The following is a 21,702-nucleotide window of genomic DNA, read 5'->3' as shown; positions in this document are numbered from 1 at the left end:
GAGCATAGTATGTAGAAAGGGTGCAGCTGGGATCTGACCCCGATACCAAACTTGTGCCTCCTGCCATATATGCATGGTATGATTGTTGGGATCAGGGATTGGATCCCAGAGCACCCTTAAACATGTGCCAGGAGACTATAATTCACAAGTGTCAGTAAATTCAAGTGGTCATTCTGCTCTTAAACTCAAACCAAACAACCATCAATCTTGCATATTCAGGTGAAAAACCTTCTAAATTCAATGTCTCTGGAGCAAAAACCTGTCCTTTTTGGGCAGCACCGTATTTACTTGATTCTAAGACTGGGGTGTCCCCCCACCTCCATTTAATATAATGGGGAGGAGTGTCCCTTGTCTTAGAATTGCATTTGAGGGTGTTTCAGGGGGACAGGTGGCTCCCTCTCCTACCTGGGGTCAGGGCCATACTTTCAGCTGCTGCCTGCATGCCTACCCCCCTACAACACCTCTGCAACCCCCCTACAACACCTGTGCACCCTGCTGTCTCCTCCCGGCAGCGTCGTCTTCCCATCTCCCCACCCCCATGCAACCTGTGCTGCCCCACCTGCCCTTTCCCACCCCACCTTACCTTTGCTCCATGCTGGCAGGCTCTGTGCATGCTGTAGCCTGGGTTACTGAGTACAGCCCCATTCTGGCCCCACAGCAGTGACAGGCAGCCCACACAGCTGCTATAGGGGCTGGGCTGGGTACATGCTCCATGCCCCAGGCTAGAACAGGGATGGAGCCTGCCAGCCCCTGAGCAAAGCCTGAGAGGAAGGCAAGAGCAAAGGCTGGGGGAGTGGGGAGAGTAGAGGCATGGAGGGGGAGATGGAGAGCAGGTGCTGGGAGAGAATTGAGGGAATAGAGACTGGGAAGAAGGGACACAAGGCTGTGGAGGGACAGACAAAGAGAAAAAGTGGCAAGGAGGCAGGCACAAGCAGGGAGCAAGCTGCTTGACCTCCCTATATGACCTGTCCCCCACCCCTACTGCCTTTCCCCCTCCAGAGGTAGAAGGGATGAATTAAAGACAACCCTCCAATAATTAGGTTCTATACATGGAAAGTGATAACAAATTTATAATTTTTCCATTTATATGGAAAATGAACGTAAGGAAAAACTTCACATTCTTAATGTCCAGGGTCTGCAAGCACCTACTTTGGACTCATTCAAAAGGCGCTTGTATGTTTATCTTGCTTGGATCATTTGATTCCCACAGACTTCCTATCTATGGCAGGAGGGCTGGACTTGATGATGTCATGAGGTCCCTTCCAGCCCCTTATGTCTTTGTCTATGTCTGTGTCATTTATAGAATCTAATAATTGTGGGGACTCATCTTAAATTTAGGGTGGTCTTTGATTCAATAGATATGGCAATAGCACCCAATGATTCTGTCTGTGTAGGTCATTACTCCTTTCCTGGCCTTTTACAAAGATTGCAACTCTTCATATATGAAAGAAAGATCCTGCCATTTACACTTCTATTTTCAGTGAGTTTCCATGCATCAAATATAGGAAATGATGCAATAGTGTTTATTAATACCTCCAATCTTCTTTTCATTCTCATGATAGTATCATCAGCCAAATTATTTTTCCCGTACTAATTTTCCCAGAAGGATAAGGAAGCAAATCCATTTCTGGGAAAAAAGGCAGCAATCGTTATATTCAGTGCAAAAAGTATTCTAGGTACCATACCTATTCCTTCTTTCAGACATGTATGATTTTCTTTTCTTTTCTTTTTAGACCTTTGATCAGTCTGAATTGCTGAGAGTTATATGATTATGGTTTTAATATTTCTTTATACATAAGTCAGAGTTACCAGCTGTCTTTGGAGAAAAGTATAAAGTACAATGAAAAAGAAGCACTGTTTGAGACAAATGGAAAATTTGTAATATAAGAAGTCCCATTTTTATTTTTTATGTATATAAACTTACATTCTTTACAAGCGGGATAGAAACAAAAAAACATGTCATCCTCTAAAAATGATTTTATGGAGTGTGTGTTGTGGGGAGGCTAGTGATACCCTAACTATTTTAAATGCTTCTCACCTTATTTTATTTTCCATTTTTGTCACAGGAAATTCAAGATCCTATCAGCAGTGGGTGTGTACAGTAAAGGTATAAAAAGCTTTATTCTTATTTGTCTAGTTTCTTTTTGGAAAAAGTCAATATTTTGAATGTAAGACTTCTAAAGGATCAGATTTTATATGATCAATTACTCCTTTCCTGTCATTTTTTTCTATCCCTTTTGTTCATGCAGTGGAAATAAAGAAGCTATTTTATCCATATATAGTTTGTCATACATTAGTGTCTTTGGGTATAGCAAAAGTTTACTGAATTAAAAAATAGGAAAAAAAATCCAAAAAATAAATCTTATCCAAAAAATAAATGTCAAGATTTCAGAAGCACAGAATGTTTTTCTTTTATATCTAGTCAAGGACGTTTCTGTAGTCTATTGTTGCATTCCATAACTGTGAGTTAGGTGGGTCAGTAGGATTTGAAAGGAATTTTATCACTTCTAGAGAACAGCAGTTTGGTTAATATGAGCAGAGGATTTGTGAGTGTGTTGTTTTTTGGGGGTTTTTTTGTTTTTTTACATAGTTTAACTAAAAGAAAAACTTCTGTTGCACAAAATTGTCACTATTCAGGATGAGTATAATATAGTATTTAAATGATCAAAACTTTGGTTTGATTAAATTAGGCATAGATATTTTGATCTGATGAGAATTTTTAAAAACTTGCACAAAATGCATATTTAGATACATTAGAAACTGGGAATAGTTTCTTTACTACATGTCAAATGATTACAGTGCATGCAGGCTATGAGAATACATCATTATATTAGAATGCATTGATAAATATGTGTCAGCCGTGATAATGATATACAATAAACCTTGTGTAGATGCGCATGGTAAGTTGTAGAAGAAATGCAGCTGTGGACGTTTTTCTAATTTGAAAACAAAGACTTTTATTTTACTACTTTACTTCATGGCAGGCCCTTATGCATTTTGCTTGCTATTATCTAACTTTTGACCTTTGTTGAAAGGATTATTAAAGTAATTTTTTGTGTATTTCAGAAAGGAGGTGCACTAATCAACACAGCAGTGACCAAAGCCAGTCCTGCCATGAAAACGGCGTACAAATTTGTAAGATCATTTTCCCCAAACTGTTTATGTTTAAAAATTGCAGTAATTATCTATAGAATCTAGTATTTCTTAAATACTGAAAGGGCTGTATACTTCACCCATGTGCTATAGAGGAAACATTACAGGCTCAAGAACTATTTTTGGTTTGTATTCATGTTTCACTTCAGTCTTGGAAACGGAGGAGTTCATTTAGAAAAATAACCATTCCTGGTTTTCAGAAATTCAATATATTATATTGGTTTTATTTACAATACAAAGAGAAGCTTACCTGTTACATGCGTGACAAGCAGCTGAAGACCTCCACTACAGTGGAAAAAAACAACATTAAAATGGGGACCCTGAAAACACTCATTCATTCTAAAGCCCGTTTACATCAGCATGACACTATAAACTGAAAGTAGGTGGAAATGTAACTACACATTTAAGAATCCTTTTTGGCATTAGTGTGCTAAAAAAGTTTTTAATTCTAATAAGAATCAGTCTCCAAGGAGCAAACACCCCTGGCATGAGCAGATACAACTGCACCTTGGCAACAGTATCTAAAGTGCTTCTGGAAGCATTTTTATCATTTGGCAGGGAAGGTCTGCCATCCAAACATGCTGTTGCATACAAGATATTAATACAATCATTTTTTTTTATTTGCGAGCCTATTTTATACTAATTGGTTTGAGGTTTGTAAAATCGCAGTAATTAAAAAAGATGTGGACTTTGGACTCCTTTGTTATAGTTTCCTTACCCAACTCAAGTTGATTTATTTTCAGATTGAGTCCAGTTTTAAAATTATTTTAAAATAAAACCGAATTCCAGTACCCGTTGGGTATAGTTTATCTCAACTTAAAAGAGAATCTTGAATTCTTCATATATCAAAATAAAACAAGCCATGAGGCTAGAAAGAGTAAATACAAGTTCTTTGTTTTCATGAACTTATTTATTTAAAAATAGTTAATTAGCAGGTTAGCTAGAAAATATTCTCCTTAGTTTGTACTAGCTTAGATGACATTACCCTATTTTCTCCTAGCCTATTAATAGCCACAGACATTTTTTCTTTAAGTGAACTCTTTGACTTAGAAGGAAGTCCCATTAACTACTGTGAAGGTCTGTACACATGTCCTCTCACACAGAGCAAATTGCAAGACCAGACCTAGATGTCTTCTGTTACATTATTTTCTTGCATACATACAGCAAGCAGCCCGTATACTTACTGCTGGGAATGTAGAATACCACTCGTACTAGAATGAGAATTGTCTGGTGGGTGGCACTGAAACAATAACAGGGTTGGTACCTTCTCCTAGAAGCTTTACAGAACACCCCAAGCATGTCCAAATGTTGTGAGACTGAGTTGGGAGATAACAGTTGTTCTCACAGTAGTATCTTCTACCTGACACCTCGTTGCTTTGTGAAAGAGCTGCTGGGTACGTGATTTAATAGTCAAATTTTCAGAACACCTCAATATGGCTTCTTAAAGAAATGTTTTTCATTCTCAAAAAAGTGTGTGCACAGAAAAATATATAATGGTCTTCACAAATGACATCTGCCTGCAAAGTAAGAGCAAGTTTTGTGTAGGTAATTTGCATATACAGACTATGGGATTTTTTTATATGATCTTAAATGTGAAAAATTGTAGAAAGCACAATTTTTTTCATGATGTCTTTTATTAAACCAACTTTATAGTTGGGAGAGATGTTAGACAAGCTTTTAGGAACTTTCCATATCAGTACCACACTACTAAAAATATAAGCTGGAATTCTCAAGAACATTTTTAAAAGTTGGTTCTAAAGTTACTTTTAATCTAATTGGACTCATGTAGGAAAGCTTTCCTGCTTCTCTCAAACCAAATTAATATTTTCCTAGGAAAATACAAAATGCAGAAAATTTGGGGGACAACTGCTTGTCATCTAGAATGATATTTCAACCCTCTGTATTGAGGGATATTCGTGGGTCCATTCTCTCTGCAAACTACTGTCATGAACAATAGTAAGACGGCTGTCTAATGCACACAAAATTTCCTCCTAAATAGCAGCAATACGCTGTTCAGCAACACTGGGCAAAAATCTCCATCTGCATATGAAATCACATCATTTCTCTTAAGATTGATGTTGCTTTGCATGTTGCCAGTCTGGAACATGATAACAGCTGTCTTGAAAAACTTAATATTTTTTCAACAATAATTGCTAATAAATATTTCTTCAAATTTAAAAGACCATTTTAAATAAAACTTGGGTGCTAGGGAATAAGTTGATTAATTTTTAACCTGTTTTTATTAATATGTTGGCTAAAATATTGTATTTAATAATATTGATATGCATGTACAGAGAAACAACCTTTACTATGATAACACTTATTAAGATAGGTATAACTAGCTGATACAACACATGCAAGACTAGTGACAGATGATTATCCTACCTTTATCACATAATGTAAAAAAGCTTAATTTTTCATTAAGAATAGCTTTATAAAGCATATTATTTGAACACAACTGATACCTTGCATTGCTACTTATGTCCTTTTGTTTTAATTTTCCAGGCTAAAAATCAGGCAAAGCAGGGAATAAAAGAAGTGAGGAGTAAGTTAAAACATAAGGTATGTAAGATTAGTTTTACTTTCTTACCTTACCGCTTGCATCAGTTTGAAGCTTATACTTTACAAATCACATGAGATTTGTGTTTTTAATGACTTTTGAAATATGCTTAGCCCTTTGTTCAACAATACATTTTTCATAACGAGCCCTCTGGCAACTATCTGTCATTCTATGCATCCACTGAATAATCTCTTTATTGTTTGCATATTTTATCATAGAACAACAGAGGTCTTCAAAGATACATTAACAGGATGTATGTTTTCATAAAGTTGATTGCTTTGATATCACAATTGAAGCCTTTGCTTCGAGCTGTGACTTTAAGATGGGAGAGTCTTGCAGTGCAATGAAATTCAGAAGGTGTAGTTGTCTTTTTTGGTTTCGTAAGATCAGTGTACAATGCCAGTGTTTAAACTGAATAAAAAAACGACATTCAGAAGTAACATTATAGAAATATCAGAGTGAATTTTGATTAAAGGCATTTCACCACCAAGTTTTCCTGTTGAGTTGTATCTCTTATGATTTGCTTTGTGGGTAGAGGGGACTATTTTTAATGTTGTTTTTATATTTATCTCAATATTCTAAAAATATTTTATATGCATTTGAAACTTGACATCTTAATGATTCATTGGGTAACTTAGCTTCCTGAAAAGTTGATTTTTATTTTGTTTCTAGGTGATATTTTATGACAGACTTTTAATAATAGTCTTATTTGTTAAAGTAACATTTACTGCTTTATGTAGGTATATTTCAATTGGACAGACTGAAGTAATTGCTATAAATAAGAATTTTAAATCTACTTTATTCTGTAGGAAAGTGATGAAGAACATGGGACTCAAAGTTCAAGTGCAGCACTGTATACTCCAGTCTACACAGTACACAATGAGAAGAGAGGAAGTTTAGAGAAACGAAAACTTGCTCAAGTAAGGCACAAGAATCTTACGCTTTCATTGTCCTGAAATATGAGGGAAATGTTTTTGAGTCACACTGATGTGCTGGTGAAGACATTTACTGATAATTTCTATTATCTATATGCAGGAATATGATGTAAACTTAATGATACTCCTTGCAGAGTGTACTGCTTCAGAAGAGATAATGTGGCTATTCATATGTTGCCCTCCTAGAAGGGAAGAAGACAGACATTTTGAGACACTGATTTGATCTCTTAAATCCCATCAAAATCAATGAAAATTGAAATTTAAACTTCTAGTCCCATGACTGTTTCCAAAACCTATCCAGTAAAAGCTGTATTTTGTTACTTCTTCAAAAGTACTGATAAGAAAATGCATAGGGTAGTTACGTAAGAACTGGGGAAATCTAAGGAATGCTGTGTTTGACAGCTAATTCAGCAGCGTGCATCTTTTATGGACTTCCACTAGATAAATAATTGTATTGGCATAAGGTTCATTTCCAATAAAAAACAAACATCACTTTTTAAGAAATGTTCCCCAGGACAAGACCTGACAAAGAATAGCTTGCATTTGAAAGTTTTTCTAACTCTATCCCAAGTACATAGTTGGTTCAATAAAAGATATCACCCAAAGAAATCCTTGCCCTCCAAAAATTAAGGAGTTCTGATATGCACAACCTGATTCCTATCTTTAACAATCATTTTTATTATGTATGATACAGTGTTGGTCATTAATATATTGTTTAAAAGTCAATTGAATCTTTTAATTCAGATATTGCTTAAGTTGATTATCGTGTTGTGATTTGCTACTAAATCAGCACATCAGGTGGACTTGATTAATCAAGTCTGCTGGAGCATGGTAATTACAGTGCTCCAGCAGCCTCCTGCATCTTGTGTATCAGTGTCCTCATGCTTCACAATGGTGGCACGGGCACTTTAACTAAAGCTCATTGAGCAAGCTTTAGTTTGAACAATGTCACCACCATTTTGAAGTGTAGAGATGCTGATAGACGAGATGCTGAGGAGCTTTAATTAGAGCAGCTCTCAGATCCTCCTCCCCCATCCCTGGAGCATGTGTAAAAGTGCCTGGAGGTACTAGATTTAATGCACATTAACTAAAGTGCTTTAATACACATGTGCCCACTATGTCATATCCTTTACTTTCTGTTCTTAATTTCTTTAATGGTTCTCATTTTCTGTTGCAGCTCAGCTTAACTCTTTAATTCCTTAATGTTTGAATTACATTTATTATTGAGCCTTATGCTCTGTAATGTGATGCATAGTTGTTTTCTGATTTCTCTTTAGTAGGATTGTACATTTTTATTTAGTAGGATTGTACATTTTTATTAATATATACAAATTTCTACTTTCTATACTACAAATGTTTCCTTCTCAGGTAAGTAATGAGTGCCAAAGATCAAAAGACTGTGTTGTTTTACTTTCAGTATCATGATGTTATAACAGAATTCTAATTTTCTCAATAATATCCTGTTCTTCAAACAATAATCAAAGGAAAAGTGTTTTGACTCCACTATAAAATAAGTGTCAATTAGTGATCTGCTGAATTGGAGGTTGAAAATAAATGTTAATATTGAGCCCATTGGATGAGTGTAAGAAATTCTGTGAGCACTTCCTTTTTTAATGGAGGTCCTACACCATTCCTTGTTTTTAGCTTTCTTTTAAAGACGGAAAGAAAGTCTGAAACTGTGTGCCCTCAGTGTATTTTCATTGCTAGATCAGTAAACGCAGTTGATCATGCAATATAACTGTCTTGCTGTGATTATCAAGAAAGAAGACTCCCAGATATACTTATCATTTTAAAAATGTAATACTACAATTAATATTGGTACCAAACATATGCAGTTTTTGGTGACCATGACATATGTCCTGATAAAAGGTCACATCTCAATTTAATATAAATTCACATACATACATCTATTTGTATACTCAGTTAATTTATCATGTATATATGCTATTATCTAAGTGCAGCCTAAAGATATATCTGCACATTCAGATTGTATTCTTGTGTATCCAAATACTGAACATATGCACACTTACAGTTTACTAATTTGTTTTATGCTTAGTTCTGTTTGCTCTGCCTCTTTAATTGTTTCATCTTAATATTTGACTCAATACTAGTAAATTGTACAAAGGTAGCATTAGCCCATGGTAAGGCTGCTGCGTATATGTGCTAGCAGGATTTTTAAGCAGTTACACCTTTTTTTGTTCAAGCAGGCATAGACAACTAAGGTTTAGTCCGATACTGTTTACTAGACAACTTCTTTATTTTTGAAAGCAACACATACTGCTTTCGGAGTGATGCAGTGTATCAGAGCAGAACAACTTGAGACTTTTTTTTGTGTCCTGTATAATGCAGGGGAAAAGTAACCGTACTGTAGAAAGCAGGGGTTTGTTTACCAGACAAGCTCTGTCACTAATGGCCCCATATCTTTGGCCTGCTGAGAGAGCAGCATGTCCTGTATCCCCCTCCCCCACCCTCCCTTGAATGTTACAAGCAGTCAGTGGACAAGGAGCAACAAACTGTAATCACGCCAAAAACTTTGGTCTTGCACAGTTCAAACAATCTAGACTGTGTGTTCCCAAAACATTGTTATGTCTGTAATGTCACAACCAGTCCTAACTCTTATAGTTTGCTGCTGCTGTTTTTAAATTTGGCGGTTATTTGAGTCAGCTTGCAAATAACGTACTGATCTAACTGCTGTCTTTGAAAGCATGTGTATGCCCGCATGTGTATGCCCACATGCGAATGTCCACATGCGTGCGCACAGGCACGTGCAAAATCATTACTAAAAGCAAATGAATTGCACTCATTGCTTCACAATTGTTGCTGGACTTCCTCTTCTCTCTCTGCCTCTCTTGATTAATCTTTCTGTCTACAAAAATGTTGCCCATTGCTGTCATGTCTGGGTAGTAACTGAATAATTAGAATAGTGCTAATGGTTATCTAGTACCTTATGCTTTTTTAAATATATATTCTAAATAGGGGCACCAGATCGGTTAAGTGGAAAATTGACTTACCTGAATACCTCCAAAAAACCCAGCGTAAGAAAATTTTAAACGTTGTTCTTACCTCAGAAAAATGAAGCCTTTCCCTCCCTCCCAGTATAACCAACCCTTTCACAATAAATCATTTCATAGCAGGGTAACATTAAATTCTTTATGTTACACTTTCTGTTTCATTATTGGCTTATGGATGGAGCTTTCCATTTCCCACTGCTGCTTTCCAAAGAGTAAATTAGAAATATCAAATTACTTATCGATTACTTCAGATAAGTATCTTATGTTTTCTTTTTTAAGTAGTATTATAAGGTAGTCTATAACACTAAAGTATTCTTCATTGCAGAGATAATTTTACAATTATTCCATTATGAGAATATTTTCTAGAGTAGAGTGTGAATCTGCTTTCTACCCCAACAAATAATAGTTTGTATGCTGGTCTGCTAATTAGTACGGTTATTTCCTGTTTTGTTGATGAGGCTTAAATAAATGTCAAGGGTACAACCATGAAGATCTCCCAATTAGGCTTTACGTTTGTAAAACCCAGCCCCTTTGCTTTTGTGTGAAGATGACAGTTCCAACTGCAGCCTCAGCCTAACAGGGCTCAAGGGAAAGGATACTTCTCTGGTTTTATTGAAAACAAGGCCAGTTTGGCCCGGTGAGAATACTGGCACTGGTCACAGTGCAAAGCAGTTTTTAACAATGAATATTTACTAATCTTTACCACTGCTGTCGTGGTTGTTTTAATTTTTTTCAGATCTGCAATAAACGTTTAAAAATTAACAGTAAGTCGGAATGAATTATGGTATGTAAAAAGGCTGCTGAAGCTTAATCAGAAGATAAACAATTAAATCCGTTATAATAAATGATAGTGGCTATATTGGCTTCTTATAATTTGTGTTTGGATAATCTTTCCCAAAGAAAAGAAAAGAACACACATAATTCATCTTAGCCTAAAAGAATTGTTCTCTTTCTATAATATACATTTGAGCCCACTCTTGCTTAGGTTAGCTATTCTGGGCTTTTTGTATGTGCGCAAGCTTAACTGTATTGCAAGTCAACATTAACAGATGGATTGCCCTAAGCAAGGGAAAACCACAACAACAAAATCTAGTGAAAGTGGAGGATTGAAGCTTTTTTATTGTTAAGCCTTATTAAAACCTTGGCATATACACTACTGTTAACTCGTTCATGCCTTGAAGTAATAACATCTCTCTAATATTATTTACTTTCTAAATAAATTAGGTGTCTGACATACAATGTGAATTTTCAGGTAAAACATTTTGAAAGGAGTAATTTAGAACATGAGATGCTTCAGCCCCCATTGACTTTATTCTGTCACATATTGGGGAACTTTATTCTTGAATTCCTTTAACTGAGGACAGATTTTTTTTTTTTTTGGTAATACTTATATTAAGATACTGAGGAGTCAATGTTATCGAATCCATTTTAACTTCTGTTCCTTACCTGCATCCATGTAGTACAGATTTCTGGGTGTCCAAGTGCATAAATGCAACCATGTTAAGATTGTGCCCCTCCCCCCCACCCGAAAAAGCAGTTTCAAAGATCAAAGGAAGATCAGTTAGTTTTTACGAATATGATCTATGTAGTTTTACCATATGTAACCATTATCCTGGGTTATGTTATAGTGTATTTAAAATGGAGTATCTCAGGATTTAAACAGTCCTTATGTATTCAGTGGCTTATAAAACACTCTAGCAGATTTGCAGAGTACTGTTTAACAGCTATGAGCTCATTTTATAATTAATAAGCTAGCAATGCACCCTTGTCTCTAAGGAAATGTACGTAATACTTTTACCTTTAGGCATGCAGTAACTTGTAGCCATAATAAAAAATAGGGCATTTGGATTGTAAGTGTGGATTTACCAGGAATCCCAGTGTGTCAACACTACTTCAAATACACATATATCGAAGCAACCACATGAACTCCTTTTCATGTCTATGCTGGGTCTTGAATATAGTGTTTTAAAGTGTTTTATGTGTATACTTCATTATTGAAACATGTTTACATAACAAGTGTAACAAGAGACAGTTTAGATGATCCTGTTATCCTGGTTTCTCCAAATATGAGAATTAACCACATCAATTCTTTTTTCCCTTTTTTTTTTCTTTTTAAGTATAACATGCATGTAATGCTCAGCTACATAGTGCAGTATGATAAAATGAATTAGAACTCACACAATTCAAGTTACAGTGTGCACACTCTGGTTCCTGCTTAACAAATAGAGCAAGTCCCAGGCAGGAGAGGTATCCAGCATCTTTGGGAGAATACTGATTGCCCCATACATCAGTACCCCCCAATGGCCAGTAAAAAAAAAAACCAACATAATCATTTGCTGCAAAGAGTTTCTGGTAGCTCACTGCCCTTCCAAGCTGGGAAGTTAAGGTGACAGTGGGTCATGGAGAGGCTAAAAAATTCTGGTAACAGAAAGGAAAAGCAGGAGAAAGGGAACTGCAGAATAATTGAGACATTGGAATGCTGAATATAAATCCAGTCAAAGAAGAAAATGCACAAATTCTGCAATGAAACACTAGTAGAACATCATAATAGGGTATACAGCATCATAAATCAAATACAAATTAATAAATCACTTCAGTAACATAAAAACTCTGGTTCTGTGTTATGTTGTGTTTGGCTTCAGATAAAGTGTTTGAAACAGAATAGCCACTGTCAAGATGCCCTAATGCCCACTGAAAATCCAACATGAAGTTTGAGTAACTCTATTCCCCTTTGAATAAAGTAATGTAGATAAAATACTACAATTGACAGCTGTCATGTGCACTAACGATGAATAAATTTTAATGTGTAAATTAACAGTGTGCTTAATTACTAAGCAAACATCCTATAAAATAACTTATTTAGAAGTAAACCTCAATAAATTGGTAAATTATATATTCTGGACAAAAGTGGGTATAATCTGTGTACCCTGTAGGTAATATTAGTTTCTTTTAATTCAGAGGAAAATATTTTGTCTTTGTATGCCAAGTAAGAGATCTTCATTCTGCAAAATGTTCTGCTTTTCTTTTAATTAAAAGTGAAAAACCTAGACAGCAAAAAATTCAAATTATAGATTACGAGAGTGCCCTCTGGTGGTCCTGATATCTTTCTTGAATGCACTAAGCATAAAATAATGGCCAAAGCTGTATGGAGAATCTTGGTTCCTCACATCGAAAGAATTTTTTTAGAGACAAAAGAGTGCCTATTCTCTTAAGAGAATTGTATTAACTAAAAGAGTTTTAGTTTCAGGTTGTGACTCTTACTATTCTGAAGTGTTGTTCTGTCACATAAGTGTTGTTCCTATGGAGCACACTGCTATCAAATACTGCTTAATTACATTATTCAAACAAAGCAATGCTTTTTATAGATATGATTTCTGAGCAGTGAAAATCTACTGATTTCATTATTTTATTGAACAAAACCTTTTTGAGATGAGTGTACTCCTGCCATTCGTTATGAAATATAATTAAAAGGGAAATGGCTTGTTTCGAGTATTGATTGGGCAGATTCATGATTTTAAAAAATAAAGGAGCTTTTTTAAAATTTTAAAAATACCTTCTTTTTTTTCCTATCTGTTTTTCCTTTAAGATCTTATGTCCGTGAAATGCAAAAAAAAAAAAATTCTTAGAACTAGCTACAGGACTGGTGCAAGTTTCTCTGTGGTTGAAACTTGCTTTTTTTACATGCTATTGTTTTATATACGACACCTACCCCTCATGTCGTTTTGCTTTCCCATTTATAAACCAGACTTAAGAACCATCTCTGTCAGCCATGAAATTTCCAAAACAAACATGGAAGGGCCAGAAGCTGATCCGCTAACTCTGATGGGCCTTTGTGGCATTTAAATGAGTGTTTGGCCTTTTCAGGGAAAGTTGCCAATATACACTGCCTCACATTTATCCAAATGAGAAACCTAAAAAACGAAAGTGTGGCAGGTGCATTCTTTTGGCATATGCAGCGTATTTTAGTTCTGAAATTAATGAATCGAAAAGCCGTTCTGCTATGAAATAAATAAATAAGTAGAACTGAACTGAAAAAAAACCTACACCTTAGTGTCACATGCACGAAGGACTCTCCTTTTTTAAATGGTTTGAAAGAGAAACATGCTGTATTGAGTATGGTATGAGAGAATCAGGAAAAGCTCTTTTCTTTGTTAAGTTAATTGAAATAAAAAGGGGTAGATAATATATTGGCAATTTAGTGCTGGCATCTATTTCCTGCTTTTATTTGTTGTGTATTCTTCTTTTATCATCCTACCCAAGAAGAGCAAATACAGACAGTATTATGGCTCCACCTAGCAGAAGCAAGGGCATCCATTCACCTGTTTCTTTTCTAGCTGACTATCCTTCCTGACCTAAAAGCACTGATAGCAGCCTGTTGTCTCCAGTTTTAGCTCTCATTGTCTTATTATTCTAACCTTTCTCTCTCGCTCCCGCTCTGTCTCTTGCCTTTCTTGTAACTAAGAGTCAGAGAGAGAAAAGATTCAGTTGAAGTAGAGCAAAGAATGGTTGTCAGAAAAAAAAAAAGAGGGAAGAAAGAGCAAAAGAAAATATACCTTCCTGCAGAGGACTTGTGATAAATACAATCTACACCTTCAAGAGGAATATTCCTACATGTATGGAACAAACAAGTGGATTTTATCCTCTTAAATCTTTTTGTCACGGGCTCAGAGTTGATATGTTCGGGGATCAAGTTTGCTGTTTCCAAGGTACAAACCCCTTGCAGTAACTTTAATTTTTCTGTGTGTGTACATACCCAGCTTGAGAGCTCCACCCTCAGGTTGGCTTTTCCACAATCTGAAAGGGACAGAGTTGAAAATGATATAGCCTCACCAACTCCTAATTTTTATCACGAGTCTTGTGGTCTTCAGTGCTTCCTTTAAAATCCCAGCTCTGGGCTGACGTGATTAATTTGGGACTATCAATCTTAACTGTTTTAAAAAGGTTTTCTGTCTCAGGGCTATGGAATAAAGCACAAAAACATGAATTCTACAGAGCAAAAAAGTGAGAAGGCAGATAGAAAACCCCAGCATATATTACTTTGGTTAAACTTATCATGATTTTCATGTCAGTTACATCTCAGGTCCCAAAAAATTGTGAATTCTGAACATTTGGGTTTGACTGTCAGTGTCAAAACTATAAACCTTTGAGATCTATCATGGAAGCCTCTTTGTTTCCAGAGCCTTCATGCTTTCCACCTTTCTTACCAATAGGGTTTTATCCTGCATTTACAAAAGAATGTGGCTTCCATGACCGTTATTGCCATTACTAATAGGTATTTTTTTTCTGTTCCCTCTGAGAGGGACTTGCATCTAATAACCTTTGTTTCTTACCATAATATCCTAGCCTGCTAAAGCAACAGAGTCTTTCTGCTATGGGGCTTTAGATTCAGACTGCTTGTTTAGAAGGTAATTTTCCCATTCTCCTAATATATTTTAGCCCAAATTACAGAGCTATCCCCAATCATAACTCCATTGTAACACTGTTTTTTTCTGGAGATGTATATATATTAATCATTTAATATATGGCCAGTAAATGAGAATCTGGAAATATATCTCCTTTGTTTATGATGTAATTTCCTAGTTGGGCATACAGTGGTGGGCATTTCTACTACTGCAAGGCTCTTTGATATCAAAGGAAACACCACTTCTTTCCAAGCAGGGAACCTGCTCTGTCAATTGTGGGTCTGTGATCTTCCATCATCACTATCAACAGGATTTTGACTTTACTGACTGGCACTTCTGGCCCTGTATCTGATCTTTTACAGTCCTGAAAGCTTCCAGCAGCTCCAGGTTCTCATAACATGTGACAACCAGATTATCTGAGCCTTTGTGAACAGTAAAGATGTTACCAGCATCCCTCTGTTCCTTTGTATAGCCATACTTCTCATTGCAGAATATAATCTTGACTTTTCTCCTCCAGGTATTTTACCTGTAAGGTACAGCCATCACAGAGAACAGGCATAGGATGAGTCAGGTAATAACTGTAACAGTAACCATCACTGTCAAATGGAGCTCACACCCTCCAATGTTTTTAGGAATTTGATACTATCTGGGCTACATCCTCCAGCTTACTCTTATTTTCGTTCTTGCTAATTTCTAGAAAAAATCTCCAGGTTCATCCTTCAGCTTTGCGAACTATTTACAATCCCAGGGAAGGTAGAGAAATTGATTCTAATTCCAATGCTCTTTTCGTCGTCTTGCACATGGACATAGGTGCTAGCAAGTGGCTCTAGGGTTTCTAACTGCTAATAGAGCCTGTAAGCGGGTTGGTGTGCCTGCTGGCTTTGCTCCCAGCCAGTCATCTTAACACAGACAGTTCACCGAACAAACACATAAATGAGCAAAGAAAAACTTTTAGCCTTTCTCCAGGCCATCGGAGAGTCCCTTTCACTCTGGCACATTCCTGGTAGCGAGTTTATCTAGGTTCCAGTCTGCCTTTTGGCCACAAACTTCTCCTTCTCCCAGGTCACTGCTCTCTGCTCTCCTCTCAAGGCATTTAGTGGCTAGAGGGATACTTCCTGGATAGCTGACTGCCCACAACTGGTTTTCTAAAACATGTCTGTCCCCTCTTTAAGAGCTAAACTGCCCTGTTACGGAGCCACATTTGAATTTTTGAGACCCCTATCCCTGCCATTATAATGAAAGTTCTCTTAAGGTCGTGTTTCCTATTTCTGTCCAGATACACCTCCCCCCTACCCCCTCAATTACACTCATTGGGTGTTTATACATGTGCTCCAGGAAGTGTGTGTAGGGGGAGGCAGGGGAAGCGGTTGAATTAGAGCTCCCAGAGCATCATGTGTATCAATGTCCTCACACTGAAAAATTGTAGCAGGGGCACTTTAACTAAAACTCGTCAAATGAGCTTTACTTAAAGCACCCCTGCTGCCATTTTTCAGTGCAGGGATGTTGATGCACATGATGCTGGAATCTGCTGGAGTGTGACAATTATGCTTCAGCAGACTCGATTAATCAAATCTGCTCCAAGCCATTAAAATAGTGCATCAGAGCAGCCTCGATGTATGTGTATAGGCGCTCACAGATTATTTTTCCCTAAATTCTTTGTTTCTTTCATTGACCTCTCCCCATTCTTGACTTTGTTCTGGCCATGCCCTTACCTCTATTTATTGAAGCTTCTGTTTCCGAGACTCTGAAAATCTTTGTTGGCTTACAGTCATCGTTTCTCGAGTTACCCATTTGTCGGTTGATTATAACAAAAGGCAGAAGGTTACTAAACTATAGGGTTTTGCAGATAGTATCCTCTTAATTAATCCTTTTAACTTGATATCTAAGAAAACCAGCTACATCCAAACTAACCTGGTGCCATTTTTGAGTAAGGCAACATAGCTTTCTATTGTCAAAGCAGGAGCCATGATTCTGAAATTTAGGAGGTGGCCACTTGTACAATGTATCTGAACTTCATCTAGCATTATCAGCTGGATCTGACCTTTTCAACTCTCACATACTAGTTCTAAGCACTATATTAAAATAAAGCACTCTTTTGCTTGGTAAAATGGAAGATGTGTGGTACATTGGAGAAGGGAAAATTTACTGGAGCACAATTTTGCTTGTATTACCTTTGTCTTTTCCTCTTGTCCTTCTCTATCATTCTCTGTACCTTGGTGAAATGTAACCCAAAGTTTTTTCTCTCATCTCTTTATTCATTATTTTAGTCTGAAAATTTTGACCTGGGAAGAAAATGGCTGGGTTGCCACTTAGATAATACACTTAACTGATAGACAGTCCCTGTTTCTGGCAGACGCAGCAATAATTTTGTCTTCAGTTGCACTTGGAGAGTAGGGTGGGAAAAGTAGAAATAGATTAATAACAAGTAGAAATGTTGGTGACTTCTTTTCTTAGTTAGGTTTTTTATTCTATATTAGCCAGATGGAAACTATACTACTTATATTTTCTATGAAACACAGTAGCTATCTTTCTTATCTTGAAATGGTATGCTTGTTTACATATTGGGTAGTCAGAAAAAGTGAAACTTTATATGTGCCCCGGGTTATCAAAGGATTATTTGTTTCTCACTCAGGACAATTAACGGCAATAGTCTTATTAAAGTGCCTGTGTTTGTACTGATCAATAAAAACCTTGTTCCCAAAAAGGTACATTTCTGAAAGCTGCAGTATTAAATAAAAGCTGACATTTCAAAGATTGACTTTTATGCTCTGTCAAAAATGTAACAATTTAACATTTAAATGCATTTAGCTCCTTCATTTATCATATTATTGCCACAACGAGCTTATTTAACCACCAAGTTTATTATTAAATATGTAAGAGAACTTTTTTCCTTTTGTAGCTTTTCTTATTTTAGTTGGTTGTGTCCATATTTATAGTTATTGCCATAACCTACTCTTTATGGCTTCCCAGATCCCAGCATTTGTTTCAAGCTTGTAGACTGCAAACCTCTTGCAGGTGGAGGCTTGCAAGAGCGTATAGTTAAGAAAATTATGACTAATCTTCCATAGTCTTGTTAAAATTACATAAACATCTTAATTTGTCTTAGAAGAAGTGAAAAAGTGAAGAAACAACAGTATCAGATATTAGTCACCAGGCCACCAATTGCAATATTTCATTGATCTTCCAGGGGTGATTAATGTCATAAGCTATTGTGCTGCCAACAGAGATTGATACTACTGAAGGCTTGGGGCTGGGTTAGTATGGCTTATCCCAAATCAAGTTGACAGAACAAGGAGCAATGGGCTCATGCTGCAGCAAGGGAACTTGAGGTTGGATATTAGGAAGAATTTTCTCATGAGGAAGGTAGTAAAGCAGCGGGACAGGCTACTCAGAGAGGTGGTGGAGTCTTCATCCTTGGAGGTTTTGAAGACCTGGCTAGACAAAGCCTTAGCTGGGATGATCTAGTTGGGGCTGGTTCTGCTTTGAGCAGGGTAATTTAATGGTCATAAACTCCCAAAAGAAGGTTTAGACTGAATATAAGGAAAAACTTCTGCATGGTTCATGTGACCGGACTCTGGAATAGACTTCCAGCAGGGATGATGTAGACACCTGCCCTGGAGATCTTCAGAAGAAGACTGAACTCATACCTTGCTGGGGTTATTTGACACCAGCAGTCTTTCCTGCCCAGACCAGGGGGCCTGGACCTGATGAACTCACGAGGTCCCTTCCAGCCCTAAACTTGGGTGAATCTGTGAATTGCAATTGTTCTTCCTTCATACCTGGCATACAAGCCCATTGGACAATTCAGGGAAATGCTTTATGAAGACTGCCACCTATTCACATATAACCATCCTGAACTCTTATCTTTTATATTTTATATTTCACAGAGAAAGAAGAATGAAATAGAAGGAAAAAATGAATTAATCTAAGAGAGCCAAAGATATATGGGGACATGTAGAGAGATTCTTTTTTACTCTACTAAGATGAGAAAAATGCAGAATGCCCAAAATTTACACATGTACAGATTTTAAACATGGAGAGCTTGATATGTAAACCAGATCAATTAGCAGAAGCTAAATAATATAGTGATTGTAAGAAGTTTGTTGATTCCTATATAGAAACAAAGACGGTATGAAAGCAGTCTATTAAGACTTTATAAAGTTTTTGTGCAGCAAGAAAGGGGTGTTACAATACGGTTTCTTGTGGTAATAAATTTAAATTGTCTGGTTGTTATTAAAGCACTAATCAGGAAGGAAACAGAAGTCTGTCCTTTTTTCATAAAACTGTATGAAAAAACTGTGCACACTTCAAAATGCAGAAAAGACAGAAATTAAAAGCTTAAATAACTGCAAACAGCAGGGTACGTCAGTAATGGAAGGCTTTCTTAAATGACTTTGACAGTTTTTGCAGGTGCATGTACTATGTCACTTCATCTGGTAGAGCTTTGAAAAAGATTTACAGTTCTCCTTTTGGAATTTATTAAGAGTTTCTTTTTTTTCTTTTTCCTTCTTTGCAATGTAGTCTGGACATGCCTCTCCCTCATAGTCATTTTTATTACAACTACGAGAGGAGAGTTACATCTATTTAAAAACATATGTTGCTTTTGTCTCAATGGCTAGCTCATGAAGCTGTAAACTCCAGTGAATGTGGCTGTTTACCTCAGGATATACTCCTATTTTAGGTTTCTTTCTTTTCAGATCTTTTATCAAGATCTAGAATCAAAAGATTTCTATGTAAACCTGTAATGGGCAACAAAAAAGGAAATATGTAGACAGCAAGATACTTCTTATTATTTTTCTTGGCTTCATGCTGGTATGCTCAATCATACTCTGCTGCCCTATATTATGCTATTTCTACAGGTGTCCACTGACATACAAACATAATACTTTCAATAGACTGCTCAAAGGAGCCGAGACATGGGTAACTATTAAGCTCGATGACATTTGCCAATTCTAACTAGTTTATTCAGTTCCTGTTTCCCAAAGACATACTTCTTTGCTGCTGTATTTGTTCTTTAAAACTTTTTTATTGTTTCCAGAAGACAGTTATTGCTCATAGAACTTTATTCTGGCAGGAAAATACTTTTATTGTCCCAACTCTGAAAAGCGCTTGGACAGGTGATAGCCACAGAAAAAGATATGTTCCAAAAGACGTTGTCAATGTATCACTGACTATTACAATTAGTCTGAGAAGTCAACAGTTCATTATTACGTTTGATATGGACTCTGTATTGCATTTTGTCCCTCACTTTGATATTAGTTACAATGTAAGGTTTAGTATGGATTCGTTGCCTGTTTTCAACTTAGCTAACCATACTGTTTCTCTCATTCTTGTCAGTGAACATTTGCCTTTAGACATTAAGGATCATATGTTTCCTTTCTGTAGCAAGACAATGCAGAAAAGATGAAGAACTTTGGGAAAGGATTGCAACAATTATTGACATAAATTAAATATCTGTTGATAGTCATTTTTGAAGGGGAAACTAGCACAAACCTGCAGTGAGTATACCCAGAGATACTCATGGAGGAATAAAAAAAAAAAAAAGCTTTTGTGTTGGGGTATAGGAAGATCATACTTTGTATGTGACATCTGCAGGAGGCACACTGAAATCTTCAGTAAGCTTTCCAGGAACCTTGTAGTGTTAATATTAAGGCCCTATTTTCCCACCATTAAGCCCTTCTGGAAGGCTTAGACATTCAGGGGCTTTGGTTTTGGTTTTGGTTTTTGCCATAAGGAGGTATAGATGTTGGGCAGAAGTACTTTATAATAGTGTATGAAGTTTTTAAAAAATAAGCTGACATCGAGAATTTTAGATTCACACCTATTTCACCTACATGATATTGTTAGACCATAGTCAAGTTTCTGAAGTTTAAAGAACGTTTGTTTTCTTTTGTGTGGAATGGTGTTCTTCATAGATTATACAGTTTCTAATGTTATGTCCTCCTAACAGGAAGCAGAAATGCATAGAGTTTTGAGGTGGATTTAATAGCAAGCTACTACACTTTGCTGTGTACACCAAAATGTTTGGCTTAAACTTTAGTTTAGGTAATTGTGACGTGTTCAAGTGCAGTAAAACATTTCAGTGAAAGCCTGCACATGCTAAATAAGGGTTTACCTATACAGGGAATGTAGTGTGCATTAAGCTAAGGTGTGAATTTACAGAGCGCTAGCTACTTCACACTAACTCTCCATAGGGATGCTTAAAGTGCACTAAAATGCAAGGTTGCTTTAAAAATGGAATGAACTGCATTGCACAGAAGCACTCTCAGTGTACGTAAAATGTTCCCCGTTAGGTAATTAACACAGGGAGTTAGTGAGGAGTACCTAATTCACTGAAATTTCACCCTTGGTGTACTGCATATTAACTTCCCCATGTAGACCAGTTTTTAGGCACATTCAGAAATTCTTGGTTTGTTTAATATTCCAGACTTTTCTCCATCTGTCTTTGCCTGCTTTTAATGAATGTTTTGGGTGAATGTTAAGTTCTTGGGCCATAAAGAAATACAAGTTGCCTTGTTCATTCTTTCATTGGTGGTTGTTGAATTCTTCACATTATCCCATCAGAATCTCTACAACTCTGACTACTCAGTATATCACACACCTCACCAAAAATTTAATCCTGGTGAGTGGTCAGAGTCTTT

General features: G+C 36.5%; 1 protein-coding gene across 1 annotated transcript in view; it reads left to right on the top strand.

Annotated features, from left to right (window-relative positions):
* DENND1B (DENN domain containing 1B) overlaps positions 1-21,702 on the top strand; it is a 277,634-nt gene that overhangs the window by 239,554 nt on the left and 16,378 nt on the right. The window contains exons 16-19 of the mRNA XM_090048607.1: positions 2,067-2,107; positions 3,067-3,135; positions 5,659-5,715; positions 6,523-6,633. Of these exons, the coding sequence (XP_089904733.1) occupies positions 2,067-2,107; positions 3,067-3,135; positions 5,659-5,715; positions 6,523-6,633 (278 nt within the window). The remainder of the gene's footprint in view (positions 1-2,066; positions 2,108-3,066; positions 3,136-5,658; positions 5,716-6,522; positions 6,634-21,702) is intronic.

The sequence above is a fragment of the Crocodylus siamensis genome, chromosome 5 (genome assembly GCF_052110815.1).
Source record: "Crocodylus siamensis isolate JL-2025a chromosome 5, ASM5211081v1, whole genome shotgun sequence".
NCBI lineage: Eukaryota > Metazoa > Chordata > Crocodylia > Crocodylidae > Crocodylus > Crocodylus siamensis.
Note: the sequence above shows the minus strand (reverse complement) of the source record. Positions and strands in the feature narration are given on the sequence as shown.